The sequence below is a fragment of the Portunus trituberculatus genome, chromosome 39, assembly GCF_017591435.1.
Source record: "Portunus trituberculatus isolate SZX2019 chromosome 39, ASM1759143v1, whole genome shotgun sequence".
Classification (NCBI taxonomy): domain Eukaryota; kingdom Metazoa; phylum Arthropoda; class Malacostraca; order Decapoda; family Portunidae; genus Portunus; species Portunus trituberculatus.
Window position 1 is genome coordinate 6764803 of NC_059293.1, and position 20553 is coordinate 6785355.

At 41.9% G+C, this 20553-nt stretch overlaps 1 protein-coding gene across 3 annotated transcripts in view; it reads left to right on the plus strand.

The window, feature by feature from the left end:
- LOC123515648 (nitric oxide-associated protein 1-like) overlaps positions 1-20553 on the plus strand; it is a 267601-nt gene that overhangs the window by 168060 nt on the left and 78988 nt on the right. For all 3 annotated transcript variants that reach the window (XM_045274465.1, XM_045274467.1, XM_045274466.1), the window contains one exon: positions 18961-19142. In XM_045274465.1, the coding sequence (XP_045130400.1) occupies positions 18961-19142 (182 nt within the window). The remainder of the gene's footprint in view (positions 1-18960; positions 19143-20553) is intronic.

Below are 20553 nucleotides of genomic sequence, written 5' to 3' on the forward strand. Positions count from 1 at the left end.
TTCGATATCACTAAGACATTCTCTAAGAGTTTTGATGTCCAGGCCACGCACAGGTTCTTCCTCGTCTCCCTCTTTTTCTGTCTCCCATGATGCCTTGTCTTGCTCTGTAAGTTCATCATTTGAGAGAGGTTCAGCATGGCTTTCTAAAAGATCTTGAACATCATCATCAATTTCATCGAAGCCAGCTGCCAGCCCTATAGCATAGATTTACTGTCATTTCTGATCTAACCGATGTCGTCTTCAGCGAAGCCTAGGAAGTCATGCGCATTCTGGCCATACTTTATTCCATGCCAAGTTCATGGTAGACATCTTCACTTCGTCCCAAGATGACTTGATGTTATCCAAGGCGTGCTTGATGTTATACAACTTCCATCATTCACTGATAGTGGGATTGTCAGGCCCATCTGTGCTCTTTATCAGTTGCTGCATGGTTTGCCGCTGGTATTAGGCTTTAAATGTTTGCCATGATTATTATGAATATATTTGTGCTTAGAATAGACCCTTTGATATTTCATTTATTCATCTAGTTAGTAATGCATGTAAGTAATCTGAAATGCAGTTAAAAAAAAAAAAAGGGTAGGGGAGGGGAAGAGATAACAGGCTCTAAGGGTGATCACCATGGTACAGTGGAACCATGCGCTCTTTGGGGTCCAAGGGGTCTCCAAGCTCACGGGTTCGAATCCTGTCCACGGTCTGAGTGTAGGTTGGGCTTCCTCACTCGGGGCAATGGTTTCCTAGCGGGTGGGCTTTGAGATAGGAGGTACCCCAAAAAAGTATCGCCTTTAGCCCATAAATTCCCGTGAAAAGCCCACATGGTATAAATAAAAAAAAAAAAAAAAAAAAAAAGTTAAAGTCGGTACTGTGAGTAGCGGGGAGGTGTGGCGTGGATGACGTAATCAGCCCAGCTCCCCCGCGCTGGGACCCTCGGATGATATGAGTGGATACCGTATCTGTGAATTTTTCTTACCGTATAACGAATTGAGGGTAGTGATTTCCAAATACCGTAACTGTGAATTTACCGGATATAGAACTACCATGTAACGAGGACTTACTATATATATATATATATATATATATATATATATATATATATATATACAATGATCCCTCGTTTATCGCGGTTAATGGATACCAGAAGCCACCCCGAAAGGTAAAAACCCGCGAAGTAGGATTTGCTCCCTCCCTAGAAATTTTGGTGTATGTGTATGTGGGTACCAGAATGTTTAAAATACAGGTAACCCCCGTTTAACGAAGGTTCACACAACGAAATTTCGCTACAACGAAGGTTTCGTTTTACTACCATCTGCTCGTTTAACGAACACCAAACTCGCTTTAACGAAGTTTTATCCAGGTACAGGCAACCCCCACTTAACGAAGGGGTTATGTTCCTAAAAACACTTCGTTAAGCATAACTTCGTTAAGCGAACCGATTATAACAAGTTTAACCCCTGATTTGAACTTCCATTGAGAGTAAGCAAAGCGAGAGTGCATCATAGTAAAGTAAAAGGTTTAATGAAAGTAAAAATTCTGAAGTTAAACATTTAGGTAGTTTAATTCGTCATTATAATGTACACTAATGTATGTATGTACGTAACTTTATAATGTTGATGATCTTAACTTTATCAAGGGAGGGAGAGTGAAACGGGAAATACACTAACCGGCAACCTGTGGAATGTAAACAAAGTGCGCATCATAGCATCATGGTACTGCATACAAAACTTATGTACCACATTTCCACAAGGCTTTCCATTTTATCCATTGTAGAGTCACGACTTCAGGTGGTTCTTTTAGCTTTCAAAGAAGATGCAGTCTCACTAGCCTTCTTAATAGAGTCTGCTGACTTGAAAATAGAGACAGTAGATGGAGTCAAGATGGTGGCAAGCAATTAGTTTTCTGGCCTCTCTCTTGTCTGTGAATAATGTCCAGCTTCACTTCGAGAGTAAGACACTTCCTGGTCTTCTTAGGAACGTTAGGCCACATTGCAAGGCGTTTTGGTGGTAAGTTGAACTAGGGAAGATGAGCTGCTGGTGACGCTGTTATGTTTTGACTGGGGAGTGAGTGGCGTGCGTGATCTTGATCTTGATCTTGATGCTACAGGTGATGCAGAATTTCTTCTGAGTCAGGCCTTTGTATTGGCAGTGCCTGTGTTGTCCACGAGAGGCTTGATCTTGATCTTTATTCTACAGGTGTCTCAGGATTTCTCCTGAGGCAGGCCTTAGTAGCAGCAGCTTCTGGTGTATTCAAAAGCCTGTCAGCTTGTATGATACGGTGGGGCTTTCAAATTTGGAAAAAATTACCTGGATAAAACTTCGTTAAAGCGAGTTTGGTGTTCGTTAAACGAGCAGATGGTAGTAAAACGAAACCTTCGTTGTAGCGAAATTTCGTTGTGTGAACCTTCGTTAAACGGGGGTTGCCTGTAATTTTTTCCAAATTCGAAAGCCTCACCGTATCATGCATGCTGACAGGCTTTTGAATACACCAGGAGCTGCTGGTACTAAGGCCTGCCTCAGGAAAAATCCTGAGACACCCGTAGAATAAAGATCAAGATCAAGCCTCTCATGGACAACCCAGGCACTGCCGATACAAAGGCCTGACTCAGAAGAAATTCTGCATCACCTGTAGCTTCAAGATCAAGATCAAGATCACGTGCACCACTCACTCCCCACTCAAAACATAACAGCATCACCAGCAGCTCATCTTCCTTAGTTCAACTTACCACCAAAACGCCCTGCAATGTGACCTAACGTTCTTAAGAAGACCAGAAAGTGTCTTACTCTCGAAGTGAAGCTGGGTATTATTCAAAGACAAGAGAGAGGCCAGAAAACTAATAACATTGCTTGCTAACATCTTGACTCCATCTACTGTCTACTATTTTCAAGTCATCAGACTCTATTAAGAAAGCTGGTGAGACCGCATCTTCCTTGAAAGCTAAAAGAACCACCTGGAGTCGTGATTCTACAATGGATAAAATAGAAAGCCTTGTGGAAATGTGGTACATAAGTTTTGTATACGGTACCATGATGCGCACTTTGTTTACATTCCACAGGTTGCCGGTTAGTGTATTTCCTGTTTCATTCTCCCTCCCTTCATAAAGTTAAGATCATCAACATTATAATGACTTAAATTAAACTACCTAAATGTTTAACTTCATAAATTTTACTTTCATTAAACCTTTAATATATATATATATATATATATATATATATATATATATATATATATATATATATATATATATATATATATATATATATATATATATATATATATATATATATATATATATATATATACAGTAAGTCCTCCTTATAGGGTATTTCATTATCCGGTAAATTCACAGGTATCAGCAGCTATCTCGCCACCTTTCTTTCCCACTTTTTCATTCCTCACTGCATGTAAATTATGCTTGCTGCCCCCATATATCTAGCACCACCAGATCTTTGTCACATTGATAACACCATCCACACAGCCATCTCCATGATCTACTATGTCGATCTCTTGGAAGACAATTGGGTACAAGCATCAATACCCACCCACCTGGGTGGACTTAGCATCAGGTGCTTGGAGGACATTACTCCTGCCACTTCCTCTCCTCCACGAGTGCTACAGAGTTTATAAGCCAACTAACCTGTCATTCTCACACGACAACACACTCCTCGCTTCAGCCCTCGCTGCTTTCTCCCCTTTCTCCTTGATGATGGCCAGATTCTCTCTGCTTAATCACCACGCCAACAATGCCAGCTGGATGAATCTGTCTCTCACAAATGCCTTATCATACTTCTGGAGGGAAGCAACCAGATTCATTGAGCCTGCCTGCTTGCTGTCGCTAAACCATACAGCTCTCCTGATGATGCCCAAATTTTATATCAGCAAATTGCACCTCTGCTAGAGGTCACTTTGCGCATGAGATACACTTTGATGCTTCACACCACCAGTTGCTTACCTGACGTCCTACACATGTGAGCTTGGTAGCCTTCTTCCTGTTATCCTTCTGGAGCGTAAAGGTTTTGCCACAGCCTGTGACCCGTTTTGAGGCTGTCTGCAACACCACCCGTGATCCATTTACAAGCAGGGGGAGTGCCCATGTTGATGCACTTGTGGAGTTCATTACTCACTGTGCCTGTACAGATCACCGCCACCTTGCTGCCACTGCCATGTCGGATGTACCAGGCAGTTCACTCGGCAAACAACTGTCAAGTATGGAGGACAATTCTGACCATGGAAGGCATGTGAGGAAAGATTCCTTGCATGGAAAAAGGCTCCAGGAGCAGCTCTACCTAACAGGAAGCTACTAAGAGTGTACATAAACATCCCTGGGATTACGCCTCTGGTAACAATGACTAATCTGCTACCCAAAACGCTCTCTCCTTGCCTTTTACCTCACAGGATGAGGCAAATGCTCTGCCCTGGAACCTTTGTGCTCCCTCTCCCTTAAGGATCTAATGCTAAAGCTTGTGATGTTAATGGCACTCACACAAGCTGTCAGAGTACAAACCCTACACTGCTTAATGCTGAAGGATATTCGTATCAGACAGGATTCTGTTTGTGTTTGGTTAGGGAAAAACATTAAACAATGTTCACCAAAGTTCAATGTGCGGTTTGTGACCTTTCAAGCATACTCTACAGACAAAAGATTGTGTGTGTGTGAAACTTTTAAAATGTACATTGCTAGAACAGAAGTGTTGAGAATCGGGAGAATGGGAAATTACTCCTTAGCTTTATTAAGCCACACAAACATGTGATGAAAGACACTGTTGCGAGATGGATTAGGACAGTGCTTAATATGTTGAGCATGGACACTGAAAAGTATTCGGCTGGCAGCATTGGGCCTGCAGCAGCATCGAAAGGCAAGGCCATGGCTGTACTAATTAAGCACATCATGGCAAAGGCTGGATGGTCCAGGGAAGCCACCTTTGCCAAATACTACAACAAGGAGATCATTCTGGTCCATGACCCTTTCCAAGATTCTGTTCTGCACTAGTCTGCAAGTCCTGTTTGGGTTGGAGGTGTTATCTTTATTGTAAACTGTTTTATGGCGATGTAATTTTATTTCTATATTGTGGTTTGGTTCTTGTTTGTCTTATTTGTCCACTCTCCCACCTGTACTTAATTCCTATTTGTTGTAGTACGACACCCACATGGCTTCAAAACCTCATGGGCAAAGTGATCTCTAGCAGAGGTGTGATTTGCTGACGTAAAATTAATGAAGTACATGAGACTTACTGCAAGTCAGTTAAAATGTGCTTTGAATTTTATGAAGCAAATCACCCCTGCTAGAAGGGAGTTTTCACATGCCCACCTCTCCCACCCTACGCTATGCAGTGTCTCATGGTTTAAGTAATTCCAGTGGTATGAAATGTTCCCTTACTTTTCATGTGGGTGGTCGTACTCTTCAAAGTTTGGTAATGCCAAGCAGCAAAGCGTATCTCATGTGAAAGCTCCCTTCTACCAGAGGTGATTTGCTTCATAAAATTCGAACCACATTTCAACAGACCTGCACTAAGTTTCATGTACTTCATTAATTCTGTCTGCTGAATCATCACTCCAACTATGCTAGCTGGATGAATCTGCCTCTCACAAATACCTTATCTCACTCCTAGAGGGAAGCAACCAGGTTCATTGAGCCCACCTGCTTGCTGCTGCAAAACCACACAGCAGAATAGGCTGTTTTATTTTTCTGTGATCAAGACATAAAACAATATTGCCTTGTCTGTTATTATGTATATGGACATGTAGTTCGTCAAACATTCATGTATCTGTAGTGGCGAACGAGATAGCAAGCAGAGGAGGTGATGGTAGTGGAGTATGTTATGGGCGAGCCGTAACATTTCCTCCCCCCCTAAGACCTCCGTAATGGGCTCATGAAGGAGGTGAGACGGGAGATCTTGATAAGGCGTCGGCGATGATGTTGTCCACCCCCTTGATATGGTGGACTTCCAAGTTGAAGGGTTGAGTTAACAAGGCCCACCTAAGTATGCGTTGGTTTTGGTTCTTCATGGCGTGAAGGAAGGCCAAAGGGTTGTGATCGGTGAAGACCTTCGTAGTTTGAGGACCAGGATGAAGGTAGCACTCAAAGTGTTGGAGCGCCAGGACGAGTGCCAGAGCCTCCTTCTCGATGGTGGAGTAGTTGAGTTGGTGTTTCTTCAGCTTGGCGGAGTGATAGGCGATGGGATGGAGGATGCCACTTGTGGGGTCCGCTTGTAGGAGGACAGCACCCACTCCAACTCTACTCGCGTTCACTTGTAGATGGAAGGGGCAGGAGTGATCTGGCATCCAGACCACTGGTTCCAAGGAGAGGAACGCCTTAAGATGTTGGAAGGCTTGGTCGCAGGTCGGGGTCCAGCGGAAGGGGACGGAAGTGCTGATAAGCTCCGTCAGGGGGACAGCCAGGGTGGAGAAGTTCCTACAGAACCGTCTGTAGAAACCGGCCATCCTCAAGAACCTCATGAAAGCTGTCCTGGTGGTAGGGACAGGGAAGCCAAGGATGGCCTCCACGTTTGCTCTCTTGAGGTGAACCTTGCCGTTCCCCACCACATGTCCCAGGTAGACCACCGTGGACTTCCCGAAGGTGGACTTGCCCAGGTTGATCGTAAGACCGGCTTCCTGCAACCAACCCATCAGCCTCCAGAGACGGGTCAGATGTGTCACCCAGTCATCCAAAGTCACCACCAGGTCGTCCAGATAGGCAGATGTTTCCTCCAAGTCCTGGGTGATGTAATTTATAGCCCTCTGGAAGGTGGCAGGAGCATTAGACAAGCCGAAGGGCATCACTGTGTATTGGTATAGCCTGAAAGGGGGGGATGAAGGCGGATATTATTCGGGCCTCGTCCGAGAGGGGAATCTGGTAGTAACCCTTAAGTAAATCTATGGTGGTTACAAATTTGGCTACTCCTATGCTATCTATAAGGTCCTCTATCAAGGGCAATGGGTAGGAGTCTGGTACCGTCACTTTATTTAATTTCCTGTAGTCAGTGCAAAATCGACTACTACCATCTGGCTTAGATGTTGACAGGCAGGGAGAAGCCCAAGGGGATATACTAGGTTCTGCAAGGTGATGACAGAGCAGATAGTCTACCTCATTTTTCATCAAGTCTCTTTTAATGGGTGAAATGCAATAGGCTGGTTGTCTTATAGGCTTGATGTCATTAGATATTAATGTTATATGTTGGATAGTAGTACAAAGCCGTGGAAGGTTACCTGTGATTTCTGAAAAGTCTAGCAATAACTTTTTAAGATCAGACTGTTGTGAAGGTGTATATATACGATTGCATCAATCGTCGTGGCGATGGCGATCATACCCGTAATCAAGAATTTTCGCGCCTCAATTTTGAGCTCCAAGCGCGGTTTCTCGAGTCAGATGGTGAGTGAAAGTGTCTGGCATGTTTCCACATGTAGTGTTGTCACTATAGCTCTGGAAACTTAGCGGTAACTAAGCTATTTTCCCTTTCTCCGGGCGACACTTGGCAACGCCAGCGACCCGCCGGGTGGAAAGCACCATGATAAGTGCGAAGAGACATCCTGATAAGAGCGAAGGATCTCAGATCATAACATGGAGCAGGACAGAACATATATATTTAGCAGTGCTTCTGAGTTTGAAGACAGTGACAGTGAATATTTAGAAGAAGAAACAGAAGAAAGCGAAGTCATTAATGAGGATTTGGAAAATGAAAAAAAATATTACCTATCATTCTTTCATGTTCATTTTTTCATTATCTTCAATTTTATAATAAAATGGTAGAAAGTAACTTATCAGAGAGAGAGAGAGAGAGAGAGAGAGAGAGAGAGATCAACTAATAGGTTGGCGCATGAAAGCGTGTGTAATTCACCTCGGTCGCCTGCAGGTCACCCAGCCAGTCTTCCCCAATGCGTGTGCGTGTGTGTGTGTGTGTGTGTGTGAGAGAGAGAGAGAGAGAGAGAATGATAATGTTGCCTCGGTCGCCTGCTGGTCACCCAGCCAGTCTTCCCATTACGTGTGGTGTGCTTGTGTGTGTGTTTGTGTGTGTGTGTGTAGAGAGAGAGAGATAATGTTATTTTTGCCTGAAACTTGATATGAAAAGGGATGAAATCTCTCTCTCTCTCTCTCTCTCTCTCTCTCTCTCTCTCTCTCTCTCTCTCTCTCATTGGAAGTGTACAATTTCCCATCCAAGATGAGAGAGAGTGTGTGTGTGCGCGTGCGGTGTCATCGCTCTCCGGGCTGTTTCTGGAAGACGGATCACACAGCAGGAGGAGGGGGAATCCTTAATAAGGCATAAACTGAACTTTCAGAGGTCACATCGAGCTACAAAGTACATCATTGTATTCAGAATAACAAAGAGAAAATAATTATTAGTATTCAAACAGTTTTCTGACAATTTCTAGGTTTACCATTTTTAGCCGTCATAGCAAACAGGAAAATAGTTTAAGCGCCGGAAGGAAAGGGTTAAGATCAGACTGTTGTGAAGGTGTTAGGGAAAAAAAAAAAACTCATCAAGGTTGGACATGATTTGGCTGTTTGAGGGGCATATTTTAGGTGATGAGAAGAGAAATTTGATGTCGGACTCCTCCTTGGGGTGCACAGGACCACACTTCTTCCCTACCAGACAGGTACAGTGCAAGACAAGTCGTCCTCTGATTCTCTGGAGTGATAAGGTTTCATTAGGTTAATATGAACTAGTTGGGAATCCTTACGACGGTCAGGAGTGTGGACCACATAGTTTAATGGACTTAGTTTTTGAGCCACAACATAAGGCCCCATGAACTTACTGTGAAGAGCATTGCCTGGAGTGGGGAGAAAAAGTAAAACCTTGTCTCCTGGTTTGAAACTTCTCATGACAGATTTGGGGAGAAAATTTTGTTCCATTTTAGTTTGAGATTTGAGGAAGTTTGAGTTAGCAAAAGATCTGACATCACTGATTTTATTCTTAAGGTTACTGCTGTAGTCAGACACACTGGGGCTTGAAGAAGTATTTTGAGTAAACCATTGATCTTTTAATATTTTGAGAGGCCCCCTGATCTGTCTACCATAGAGTAATTCAAAAGGGGAGTAACCTAAAGAATCTTGAGGAGATTCTCTTAAGGCGAATAGAAGAAAAGAGATACTTTCATCCCAGTCTCCTTGATGCTCCAAGCAATACTCAATACTCAATGAAACCGCTCCAGACAGCCTTGGGATTAGGGGTGGTAAGCCGAGGAGGTTACATAGTCAATGTTTAGCTCATTCACTATCTGTTGGAAAATATTGCTAGTGAAATTGCTACCCTTGTCAGACTGAATTTTACTTCGTCAAATCACCTTCTGCCACGTGAAGATTCCTACATGAGATAAGCCATCCGCGCACCGGCCAGTCAGTTGCTGGACCGTTCCTGTGCTGGTCAGACGTGTTCTTCAGTCGTGGTCATTGTTTTCCACGGTGTTTCCTTCGATTGGCGTTTGTCACGACAGGTACTTTGCCCTATATACTCAGATTGGATCTATGGTATGGGATGGGCCTACCAATTTGCCAAGTTAGAAATTTTTGTGGGCTAATGCAGGCTTTTGGCTTGTTGAGTGCAGGTGTCAGTCATGTCGGGGCTGGAGGACCGCACAGCCCTGCCACCTGAGGTGTCCTGCCATGGTAACAGCAGGAGGAGTGCCACTGGGTCATCAAGGGATAGCGTAAGGTCAATGGATAGCTCGGACGACTCCCAGGCAAGGCTGGAGAGGGTGTATGACAGTCGGATGCGGCTCCGCCAGGATGTAAACAAACCAGTTAGGCGCACACGTGCACAGACGTCCCCAGTTCATGAGGAAAATGTTCCTTCCTGGCAAATGGTCATGAAAAAACTGGTGCATTTGAAAGGTGTAGTGGCTAAACTGTCAGCTAATATGTCCCCTGACCCAAAGACACACCAAGTAAGTTATCAGGCAAGTACTTCAGGGTTGCAGGCAGCTGCTTCGCCTGCGACTTTTTCTGGGTTTGTGGACTCCACTGATGAGGAGGACAGTGAGATTAGAGAGGTTCCTCATCGGGGTAGTGTTTTATTGCAGGCTGCCAAAGTTCTGGGACCCACGGACAGTGTTGATGAGGATATTGACCCTAAGGTGGCTGCTATGGTGAATTTAATTTTTGAAAAAGGACTGCAATACAGTTACCAGGCATCCCAACAACTGTCCTCCCCTGGCACCTTTAGAATACAACCTGCAAATCTTGGTAGCCTTGAAAACGGATGCCTCATGGAGGTAAGTGCCGATATTATTTCTGCGGGTACCATCATAACAAAGTCACTCTTGGAGTTACATAACCTGGCACAGAATACTGGTAACTCACAGCTGGCGCAAGAGGTTAGTAAGATTAATGGTGCACTGGCACTTCTGGGTCATGCCAATTTCAGGACCAATTTGGCAAGGCGATGCATAATGAAGAGAGAGATTAATCCCAAATACACACATCTGTGCTCTGAGAGAGTGCCAATACCCCATTTCCTGTTTGGGGATGATATTTCTCAATCAGCTAAACAGATTGAGGAAATTGAGAAATTGAAGGTTAAGTTATCCAACAAGAAGCCTTTCTTCCCATGGAAGTCCACTTCAGGCAGAACACAGAGCTTCTGGGGCAAGGCAGCATTCAGGAGCCACACAGCGAGGTTCCAGCCATACGGAACACAGAGGAGTTTCCGGGGTAGCCAGAGGCAGTACTCGGCATGACAGGACCTGGTTCCAAAAAACGCCAAGGGTCGGGGTCAACAAAGGCCCCAACGATAAATCAGGTTAGCAACACTTTTGTGACAAGTAGACTGCACTATTTTGTACATAACTGGTTGGAAATTACTAAAGACCCAGTTATTCTGGACATGGTACAACACTGCCATCTGGACATTAATGTCAATGCTATTGAACGTTTATTTTTTGCATGAATTAGCTTATAAATTTACTACAGAAGAACAAGCTATTGTTGATAAGGAGATTTTGAAACTGTTGGAGGACAATAAGGAGCAAATTATTTCTCCCATTTTCTTGAGACCTAAAAAGGATGGTGCTCAACCTAAGTGAACTTAATAAACACATTCCATATAAACATTTTAAGATGGAGAATTTTGAGCAAGCCATTAGGCTTATTAATGCAGGTGACTATCTAGCTTCAGTTGATCTCAAACACGCTTATTACACAGTGAAAGTGGCAGAAGAACAACAGAAATATTTATGTTTTAAGTGGAAAGACTTCATCTATCAGTTCACGTGCCTACCTAATGGTATTTCCGAGGGGCCAAGAATTTTCACCAAATTGATGAAGCCAGTTTTTGCTGCATCGAGAGAAAAAGGCCATGTAATTACTAGTTTTATTGATGATTCTTTAATTTGTAATAAGTCTAGGACAGGCTGTCTGGCTTGTGTCAATGATACCATTGAATTACTTCATAAACTAGGTTTTTGCATTAACATGGACAAGTCCGTGCTGGAGCCCACTCAGACCATTGAATACTTGGGTAATATTATTGATACTAATAATATGACTGTTTCATTGCCACAACGCAGGATTCAGAAAATCACGCAAGCCTGTGAGACACTTAGAAATAAATGTACAGATAGAATCAGGGTAGTAGCCAGAGTTATTGGTCTACTGGTTGCTGCCATTCCAGCAGTGGAGCTTGGCAAGCTACATTACAGGAATTTGGAAGCTGAAAAAATTGCAGTTTTGAAAATCAAACAAGGGAACTTTGATAGTTACATGAGAATTACAGAGGGTATGAAATCTGACCTTCAGTGGTGGATTCATAACATTTCTAGACAGAATAGGAAAATTTTTAGAACAGGCACGGACATTGACGTTTATACGGACACTTCAAACATTGGTTGGGGCGGCCATGTTCTCCATCAGTCTGTCACAGGTAGTTGGTCAGTTGAAGAAAGGTTGATGCACATTAATGCATTGGAGCTTAAGGCCATTCTATTAGTTTTGCAAGTGTTTGCTCCAGTTCTCAAAGGAAAACACATTAAGGTCTTCTGTGACAATACTACTGCAATGACTTATGTTAATCAAATGGGTGGCATAAAATCTAGTATTTGTAATGAGATAGCCACCAATATCTGGGATTGGTGTATGACATATGATGCCTGGATAACATGTTCTCACATCCCAGGAAAGGCGAACATGTTGGCGGATTTGGTGTTTCGGTTAGTTAAGGACGGACATGAATGGAAACTCAAGGTTAATATTTTCCAACAGTTATGCATTATATTTGGTACTCCAGTGATTGACTGTTTGCATCAAGGCTCAATAAACAACTACCTTGCTATTGCTCTTGGAACCCAGATCCAGGTGCAACGTATTTGGATACATTCACTTTAAACTGGTCTAGATTTAAGCTTTCAAACATATTTCCACCCTTTTCACTGATCACTAGGTGTCTGCAAAAGTTAAGAGCAGAAGAGGCGAGAGTGTGGATGGTGGTCCCGCTGTGGTTATCACAACCATGGATGGGCACACTAGTCAGGATGCTGATAGATCACCCTCGCCTCATCACGCAAAAGAGAGAGGTGCTAGTACACCTCTCTTCAGGGGAGGAACATCCGATTATGAGGCACACTCAACTGATGGCGTGCCTTCTATCAGGCAGCACCTGCGAAGCAGAGGTATTTTTGAGAAAGGTGCGGACATCATCGTGGCCTCGTGGAAACCGGGGACGGGGAAACAATATAGACCACACCTTAAGAGATGGACACAGTTTTGCAATAGATGGGACGTTAGTCCATTTGATCCCACTGTCTCAAACATCATAAATTTTCTATGTGAAACTTTCAACAGGAATGTGGGTTATGAGTTGGTCAACACTGCAAGAAGTGCCCTCTCGTCACTAGGGATTGTCGTGAATGGATACTGAGCGGGTAATCATCCATTAGTCGTCAGGTTCATGAAGGGCATATCTAACCTAAGACCACCATCAACTAGATACACGGAAACGTGGGATGTTCAGCCAGTTCTGACAATGTTAACATCTATGTATCCTTTGCACATTTTGACACTTAAGGATTTATCGTTGAAATTGGTTATGCTAATGGCATTGACTCAAGCAGCTAGAGTAAAAACTTTGCACCTGTTGTGTATACAGGGTATGCACATAGATAAAGTTTTCATTTCAGTTTATTTAAGGGGAAACATTAAGCAGTGTATTTGATATATGGACTGTTAAATTTCAAGCATATTCTAGGGACTCATGTTTATGTGTTTGTGCAACATTGAAACGTTATTTGGAAAGGACTGAGGGACTCAGACAGGAGTTTTCCCAGTTCAACGATACATTACTCATCAGTTACATTAAATCACACAAGCCGGTTACTAAAGATTCCATATCCTGATGGATTAAAACAGTGCTTTATAGGTCAGGAGTGGATACATCAAGATTTACTGTGGGTAGTGTTAGACCTGCCGCAGTATCTAAAGCCAAGGCTATGTCAATACCCATCGCTTGTATTATGTCCAAAGCGGGATGGACACGAGAAAGTACTTTTGCAAAGTACTATGACAAACAAATTGTTAAAGAAGTAGACTCTTTTCAAGAAGCAGTGTTGGAGTAGGTTGGTTACTCTTTTGTGTTACAATTGTATTCTTATGTTTGGATATTGAAAACATTGCTTAAAAATTACTTTTGCAAGTTTATTGGGAGAAAGGTAGTGTGGCAGAAGTTGAAATTGCTAGAGTGGTTTTGTAAGTCTCTTAAAATACAGATGTATTTGAAATTTGGTATAGAGGTTCAATTGTAATGGGTAGTGAACTTCATGTGATAATGGATTTATGTATAATGAAATTTCCAATGCAGGATCGTGGTTTTTTATCCCATATGACAATGCTTTTGAGAGGCAGTTGTTTAGACACAACACCCACATGGCTTTAAAGCCTCATGTAGGAATCTCCACGTGGCAGAAGATGATTTGACGAAGTAAAATTATAAAGTATACGAGATTTACCGTAGGTCAGTTGAAGTATGCTTTGGATTTCAGGAGTCAGATCACCTCTGCCATAGTGGAGATTTTTACATGCCCACCACTTCCCACCCTTGTTCACATGTTTTACAAGGATTACTTGTATTTATGATTAATAACATGTTAGCTGATATCATGTGGGTGTTTGTGGCTTTGAAGTCTGACTGGCCAGTGTGCGGATGACTTATCTCATGTAAAAATCTCCACTACAGCAGAGGTGATTTGACTCCTAAACTCCAAAGCATACTTCAACTGACCTACGGTAAGTCTTGTATATACTTTATAATTTGTTTTTGGAATTCCTACCGAGGTGAAAAAATGTATTAGATGTTTTACAATGGTCTTTGATATGAAGAGGGAATGCTTCAGGGTACCTGGTAGTGGAATCCATGAGGGTTAACAAATACTGATTCCCTCGTTTGGTTTTGGGTAAGGGCCCTACACAGTCTAGAACGATCTTTTCGAAGGGCTCCGTCTGAACTGGAATAGGCATCAGAGGAACTGGCACAAGGCGTTCGTTAGGCTTATCCACAATTTGACATATATGACATGTTTTTACATAGTGTGACACATCCTTTTTCATTCCTGGCCAAAAAAAATGTTGAAGAGCCTTCTTGTAGGTTTTTTGGATGCCTAGATGACCTGACAATCCATCATGAGCTAGTTCTATAATGGCTGGTCTTACAGACAAGGGGATGACAACTTGATGTGTTTCTGACCAGGTGTCTAGTTGTTTCAGTTCAGGTCTGTAGGTACGCATCAGGACTCCTTCCTGATAATAAAAACAAGGCAATTTAGACATATCCTTTGTCTCACTGGCAACATGTCTGATCTTAGCCAAAGTGAGATCCTGTTCTTGAGCATTAATCAAATTCTCCTTTGAAATGATGTTATTGTACAAGTTGTCAGTAGAGGCAGTCATTGGTGGAGGAGGTGGTGAAGGGGCAGGGGACTTAGACTGAGACCTGGTGACTGCACACACTGGGAAGAAGTGAGGGGATGTTTCGTCCAGGGTCTTAGTGGGACTTCCTTTTAAGGGGGGACTCAAGAACAATTAAGTTTGGAACAGCCAAGTTACCAGCAAGATCGTTACCCAGTACAAGATGTACCCCCGATACTGGCAGTTCACCAGGTTTAATGGCTACCTCAACCTCTCCTGAAATTAAGGGGCACTGTAAGCTAATGTTAGCCAAGGAATAGGAGAGTTTTGATTCGAGACCTGTAAGGATCACCTTCTCCCCAGTGAAAGCCTGTTTGATGTTAGGGATGACATATTCCCTTAAGATGGATTGGGCAGCACCTGTATCACACAGAACCTTGACATATATTGCCTTGTCTTTACCATCAGTCAGGGACACTTTACCTTGATACGTGTAAGAGTTATAAAGTTCTAGAGGCCACTGGTTTCTTGTTCTCAAAGGTGTTAGGTTTAGGGGCCACAAAAGGATGTTGACGTTGAGAGGCCTTGCAATTTGGGTGTCTACATTTTTGGATTGTGTGACCTGGTTTCTTACAGTATGTACACCAGTGGGAATTATACGCATTTGTCGAGGATCCGGTCGACTTACCACCCGCGCCCCCAAAACCTTCCCCAAAGGAGGACCTAACATTAGATGGTGAACCATGACCTCTATTACTCAGGGATCCCATCAACAAAGCAAAGGCATCAGCCACTTTAGCGGCAGACATAAGCTCACTCTCTTCCCGTTCTTCCACATGCCTCAGAATATTAAAGGGTAACTTGTTCTTCCATTCTTCCAGGACCATTAGATTGAGCAACTCCGAAAAGGTGGTTATGTTAAGGGCGGCTAACCATTTCTTAAATTGTCTTAGTTTCTCACTAGCAAATTCAACATAGGTGTGAGAGTCTGGTTTCACATACTTTCGGGAACTGTTGTCTGTATCTATCAGAAGTGATAGAGTAGGCGTCTAGAATGTTACCTTTGATCTCTTCATACTCTACCTCATCACTAAGGCCGTTGTATACCCTGTAAGCTTTTCCTACTAGCTTGGGGACAAGGAGAGACACCCACTGATCCTTGGGCCATTTATTCCTATTAGCAATGCTCTCAAAGGCGTGAAATGACCCGTCAACATCAGATTCATCAAAAGGGGGAACTAGAGGAGCAGCTGTAGCAGGATTAAAGCTTGCCAATTTTTTCTTTAAATCTATTTCTTCCCCTCTAAACTTAGCATAATTTTGTAGGGTTAACTCCTGAATTTCTAACTCTTTCTCCTGCCTTTTAAGTTGTAACTGAAATTTTCTCTCTTTCTCTTCTTCTTTTTCTGCCTGTAGTTGCATCTCTCTCTTTTCTTTTTCTGCATCTCTCTCTTCTTTTCCTGCCTGTAGTTGCATTTGTTTTTCTTGCATCTGGTATTCTAGTCTAAGCTTCTCAATTTCCCACTGACTTATCCTACTCTTATCCTGTTCTTCCTGGGGACTGTGTATTATAGTCCTCGTAGAGGCTGCTGACATGGGAGTTAACTCTTCTATGACATTTCCTAGTAACAGACCTTCTTTCACTAGATGTTCAACAACTACATTCTTAACGATCTCTTTAGTCATCTGAGACGTGATGGGAACATCAAAATGTTTAGCGATGGCTTTCCATTGGTCTTTTTTATGTTAGCACCTTTAAGTTGTTCCAGAGAAGGGTCAGCACAAAAATCTTCAACATTAAACTGAGCGGAAGCCATATTAAATAGATGATTAAAGTAGATGTTAACAAACAACAAAAAATAATAAGTGAATTACTTAAGTGAGGAACTTGGCAGAGTGATAATAAAGGCAACCTTGAAATTACCTAGATTATACTTAAGTAAACACTTATGAGTACAATCACTAATGAGGGTAAACTAGAGAATTACGGCATTAAGAGGGATCCGGATTACTCTAGTTACGAGACTTGAGAGGATGAGGAGGAATTGTACTGAGACTTGTTATTGATAAGGAGGCGGATTAGTCTGAGAGACTAGTTAAAATGGGTCAATTCTAACTAGCGAGAAAAATGATCCGCGAAGTGAGGGGATTGAGGGTTCGCATGAACATATGATGATCCCAACACTTGGATAACACTTATTACACACCTGCCTATGTGCAAAAAATAGAGATAAGTGCTATCGGTGAACACGCCTTTCTACCTGGTTTCCTGCTCTACCACTGCTATGTGATACCAGTGAAAGTCACGAAGCACTTTTAACCCAAAGGGGGCCACTTGATCGCACAAAGGTAAATTTAAACCACATGCAGAGTAAGTCACAGAAAAAAAAACACATCAAAGTCACAACACCACAGAAACACATAAAAAAAAAAATAATGTAATCACAGAAAAAAAAATCACTGGAAAAATGGAACACTGAACAAGGGTTATAAGGGTCCTGTCACGGTCGCCAATTGTTATGTTCACCGGTTAAATGGGTAAGATTGGCATCGGGGAGCCAGTGAACAATAACAATAAAAAAAAACACTGCCGGTTGAACTGGTGAGGATATGCAAAGGGGCACTTAAGAAGCTATTTAATAACCCAATAACAAAACACACATGAAACTGACATACACAGATATATATAACACATAAATAAATATAACTGTAAAGAACTAAACTTAACAATACCTAACAGTAATACTAAACTTATATGGAGGCAATGTGGAAAAACGGGACGAGGGGGAAGTGATACTTATGAGGTGTCGCAGTGGTGAATTGCTGGGTGATGTGGATCCCACGGTATTCCAAGAGGCGTTGTGTTCACTGGTTGAGGCCTTGACCTTGACTGCCTTCCAAAAATCAGGGAGCTCGCTTAACACTTCCGCTTGAGTCGAATGGGGCCACGTGAATCCTACTTCGGGACAGGAGCAGGGCTTCATCAGACGGTGATGTGGAGGGGAGGTGGAGAGGTGGCGAACGAGGTAACAAGAGGAGGAGGTGATGGTAGTGGAGTATATTATGGGCGGCCCATAACAGTAGAGATGTAATGATTGATCATTTCAACTCTAAATCACAGAAATATGATCATATGATAAGTACACCACTATCACACTTAGTCAAAGGCAAAGCAGTATGTCATCACAGACTTTATTTCATAATTAAAAGCCGTTGTATGATTGATAGGCTCCACCAGCTGGTGAATATTATGAGCTATTAATAAAGCTATATATAGGATACATCAAGCTCAGCATAGATCAAGAGATTGAAACTGATCCAAAATATTAGCCCTTACAGATTTTGGCAGTTGGGGAAATTTTTTGGGTGTCAAAGGTTTTTAATGTTTAAGAATCCAAATATCTCAATAATTTTGACAAGTATGAGTACCTCCTTGTGGTTAAGTAATGCAAATATAAAATGAATTAATGTTAACACCACACACACTCACCTCAGTCAGAATAACCAACAGTGATGGCAGGATGGGAGCGCACAGGTGAGTCAGTGCGAAAATGTGAAATAGACCATCAACTGGGACCCCAGCAACATTAGTTAAAGACTGTACCATGCAGACAGTAATCCAAAATTCCCAGAGTCCCGTCATATCATTTCTCACTGTCACCACAAAACGAAACATATTGGCCCTAATATGGGTACGTACCACTATAAATAAAATAGCGTGCGCCACTAATGGGTGGAAGCTGAACAGCACTTCCTAAAGATACTTTTCAAGTATACTTACAGGCACTATAGGCAGTAACATTAAAAAAAAAACTTCAATGGAACACAGCTCCACCCTCTCTCATTTCTCTCAACTCCCTTCTCATCTTTACATTCTTGCTAACACCCCAACCTTCCTCAATCAGCAGTTAATGATTATCTGAACCATTCACTCAACCATCCACTCATTGTCTTTATTTACACCACACTTTTTTTATGCATCACTGAGACTAACTATCTTGAGAAACTAATAATAATAATAATCTGAGACAAATGGAGCCTAAGAATACTAGAAAAGTAATTTAAAGGTAAGTAAAAAGGTCACTTATCATTAATCATGTAATTATTTTTCATACAGCTTACTTACCCATTTTTGCATCCTCCAGGCCATATTGGAAGGACCTTGGAAAAGAAGGAGAAGCCTGTGGTAAAACAAGATCCTTTTTCAACTGACATGAGAAAGCCACCTGCAGACACCAAATCTGTTTGGGGCATAAACCCAAAACATAAACAATATGCCCTCAGCAAGTGGTGCTATGACACACCTGGGACAGTGCAGCCAGAACAGGTGGGCATCATCACGTGTGTTCAGTGCACTTCATCACACATATTTGGACGTCAGAAATGGGAAATTTTATTTGACGAGAGGTTTGGAGAATATATACGTAGAGAGCAAAAGGTTGCAGAAATTTTTTGGATAATTTAAGAAAACTGTTACCAAATATAATCTACAGCGTACATGAATATGTGATAAGTAAGGAATACAGTTTGCATGGAAGCAAAAAAAATTGCTTCAAAATAGCATATTGAAAATTTTTTTTCAGTGATGGGCAGTTCATATAATTCAGATTTGAACTCAAATCTATTCAAGAACATACATTAACTAACTATGATCTAGGGCCATAAAAAAATTACTTGTACAGCCAGATATAGAGCCATACACAACCCTGAGGATCAGATGTACATTCCACCCCCATCAGCAAATAACACAGTCAACTTTCCACCATACAGACATATTCACTAATTAACCAGTGATGTGTTTGAGCATGTACTTGTAATTAAGTTACTTAATCACACCCTAATCAATCCAATTAAAGAATTTTGTATAATGTGGGACTCCTTCAATATTTCAGAATATTTTCCCAAATACAATTTCCTTACATCCATGGGCAACCTAAATATGAAATTGAACTCTAGGATTCAAGCAGTGAAAATATGTCATTTGCAAAAAAACATGCATTATGGGATTGGATGGAAAGTACTACATGCTTATGTGGATTATTTAATATGCATAATGAAAGATGATAATAATGAATTTAGGAGTGGTGATAAGGAAAAGCAGCATTTAAAGATGATTTGGTCATTTGATAAAAATGAATGAAAGTGAGATACAAGAGATAGAATATTGGGAGAGAGAGAGAGAGAGAGAGAGAGAGAGAGAGAACTTGCGTAAGTGCAAAAGACTGAAATGAAACATTAGTTTAGTTTTTATTACACATACATTACCTATAGCTATTAATTATTGCCTTAACCCCCATCCCCACAGCAAACTTAGACTTATGTCTAACAGTATGAGAAATATGGTTGAAAGAAATACTTGAGTTGTTCTTTTTCATTTTCTTTGAGAAAAGTCTCAACCCCCATGTTCTGTCCTCCAGCTCTTACCAAGAGCTGAGCCATCCTCATTCACTTTTCTATTGTCACACTGACTATATGTCCATCTAACGGCAAGCTGTTTGCACTGGTCTCTCTCTCTCTCTCTCTCTCTCTCTCTCTCTCTCTCTCTCTCTCTCTCTCTCTCTCTCTCTCTCTCTCTCTCTCTCTCTCTCTCTCTCTCTCTCTCTCTCTCTCTCTCTCTCTCTCTCTCTCTCTCTCTCTCTCTCTCTCTCTCTCTCTCTCATCATAGGAGGCTTGTGTCAGTTTTGTCATGTCATGTATTGTATTTGACGACATAAAATGCACCTTTTTCCCAAAATTTT